Source organism: Meleagris gallopavo, unplaced genomic scaffold, assembly GCF_000146605.3.
Source record: "Meleagris gallopavo isolate NT-WF06-2002-E0010 breed Aviagen turkey brand Nicholas breeding stock unplaced genomic scaffold, Turkey_5.1 ChrUn_random_7180001926852, whole genome shotgun sequence".
In the NCBI taxonomy this organism is placed as follows: domain Eukaryota; kingdom Metazoa; phylum Chordata; class Aves; order Galliformes; family Phasianidae; genus Meleagris; species Meleagris gallopavo.
Window position 1 is genome coordinate 1 of NW_011189113.1, and position 1,552 is coordinate 1,552.

Genomic DNA, 1,552 nt, shown 5'->3' on the forward strand with positions numbered 1-1,552 from the left:
TGGCTCTGTGCTGCAAGAACATTGTGTCACACCCTTCAGCAGAGATGATGCTGAAGATCAGGAAATCACAGCGAGCAGCACAGTTCCTGCAGGTAATCTGCTGTAACTTTCCCGGCCACCTCCGCCTCAGAACCCTACCTCAGCATACACAACCTATGCTCTGGCAGCAGCCATGATGCCACACCTCAATCCCCTCTTCTGCTTTCAGCTTCAGCAAACATCGTTGAAAGCTCTGGGCCGGCTCATGGTGGTCCTGCTTGAGACAGAGACCCCCCATGGATTCTTCCAGAACATAGTCCCTGTGAGTATGTGTGGGGCAAGGGAGGAAGCATGCTGCCTGTCGATAGCAGGGACAGAGATCTGGGGACTGAGAGGATGATCGAAGGGGGAGAAATCTCCTGCTAACGGGCCAGCTCACTGAGAGCTGAGAAATGGGCAGAGAAATGTGCCTTGCAGGGAGAAAGGCCGGAGCCAGCCTCTGGCAGGCCACAGCTGAGGAGAACCTCCCGAGTTAGGAGGCAGGAGTGTCTGCAGAGAATGGGAGCAGTAGTGTCAGTGCTCAGTGAGGCGGGGGTCCGCGTGGAGCCACAGGGCAGGCTCTGAGGGAAACTGTTGGGAAAAGAGTGACAGGGAGAGGGATGGCAGGAAGGGAAAGATGTCCTCAGTGAGACAGATGTTCTGCTTCAGGTCCTGCAGAGATCAGTGACCTCAAACAACGTGTGGGAGCGAAGGAGGGCCCTGCAGACCTGCTCCCAGCTGCTGGCTACATGTGAAGAGCTTCAAGTGAGTAAAGAGCCCCACTGCATGCTCCCTGCTCCCTCCCCAGTGCCCCTGTGCTGGAAGGCGAGCTCCGCCCAGCTGTGCATGCTGTGTCACCCATTGCGTGGGGAAGGCACAGGCAGGAGAAGCTAGGGAGAGCTGGGGCTGCCTACAGCTTTGTTCCTGCCTCTCGCCACTGCAGAGAGGAGATGCCTGCGAGCACTTTGGCTCCTTGGTGGGATTGCTGGCTCCGCTGACCTGTGACCCCATGCCGACATCCCGCCAGTTGGCCGCCACCTGCCTGAGTTCCCTTCTCCGAATCCAAGGTGAGTACAGAGGGCGTGCACCAGCCCTGTGCTCTCCTCCGCAGCACTACCAGAGCCCTACGGGCTGGGCCCTATTTACAGGGGGGAGAGGCACTGTGCACAGCTCTCTTCTTGTCCTCTGTCTCTCCACCATGGAAAGCAGTTCAGTTTCCAGAAGCATGACTTCCCTTTTCTCCTGTACTCTTTCCAGCCAAGGCGGCCAACAGAGTCATTGAGACGGGAGACATCGGGAGCCTGTGTGAGGGGCTGAATAACTGCAGTACCATCGCTCAGCTCCAGATGTCATCCAAACTGGCAAGGGTAAGTGGACCCAAAAAGGGGTGGTGGGATCTCAATGCATAGGCTTCTGCACGACCCTATGCTGCCCCCAGCCTCCCACACCATTTCCAAAATGAGCTGTCACCCTGAGACCGCTTCTCTCAGCAAGTAGTAGGAGGCTCTGAGCTATGTCTGTCCTTCAGGCGCCC

General features: G+C 57.3%; 1 protein-coding gene across 1 annotated transcript; it reads left to right on the top strand.

Moving 5' to 3' along the window:
- Nucleotides 1-6: 6 nt before the first annotated feature.
- LOC104916658 (maestro heat-like repeat-containing protein family member 2B) lies at nucleotides 7-1,546 on the top strand. The gene is made up of 5 exons (XM_010727679.2): nucleotides 7-92; nucleotides 209-301; nucleotides 688-783; nucleotides 962-1,085; nucleotides 1,276-1,546. Exons 1-5 carry the CDS (start codon nucleotides 45-47, stop codon nucleotides 1,425-1,427), a joined length of 513 nt encoding a protein of 170 aa, XP_010725981.1. The 5' UTR covers nucleotides 7-44; the 3' UTR covers nucleotides 1,428-1,546.
- The last annotated feature ends 6 nt before the right edge of the window (nucleotides 1,547-1,552 follow it).

Excerpts from the sequence above, each read along its gene's own strand:
- LOC104916658 (XM_010727679.2), top strand. The coding sequence starts at position 45 with ATGATGCTGAAGATCAGGAAATCACAGCGAGCAGCACAGTTCCTGCAG. Across the intron at positions 302-687 it reads TCTTCCAGAACATAGTCCCT|GTCCTGCAGAGATCAGTGAC; the intron begins GTGAGTATGTGT and ends GTTCTGCTTCAG. Across the intron at positions 784-961 it reads CTACATGTGAAGAGCTTCAA|AGAGGAGATGCCTGCGAGCA; the intron begins GTGAGTAAAGAG and ends TCGCCACTGCAG.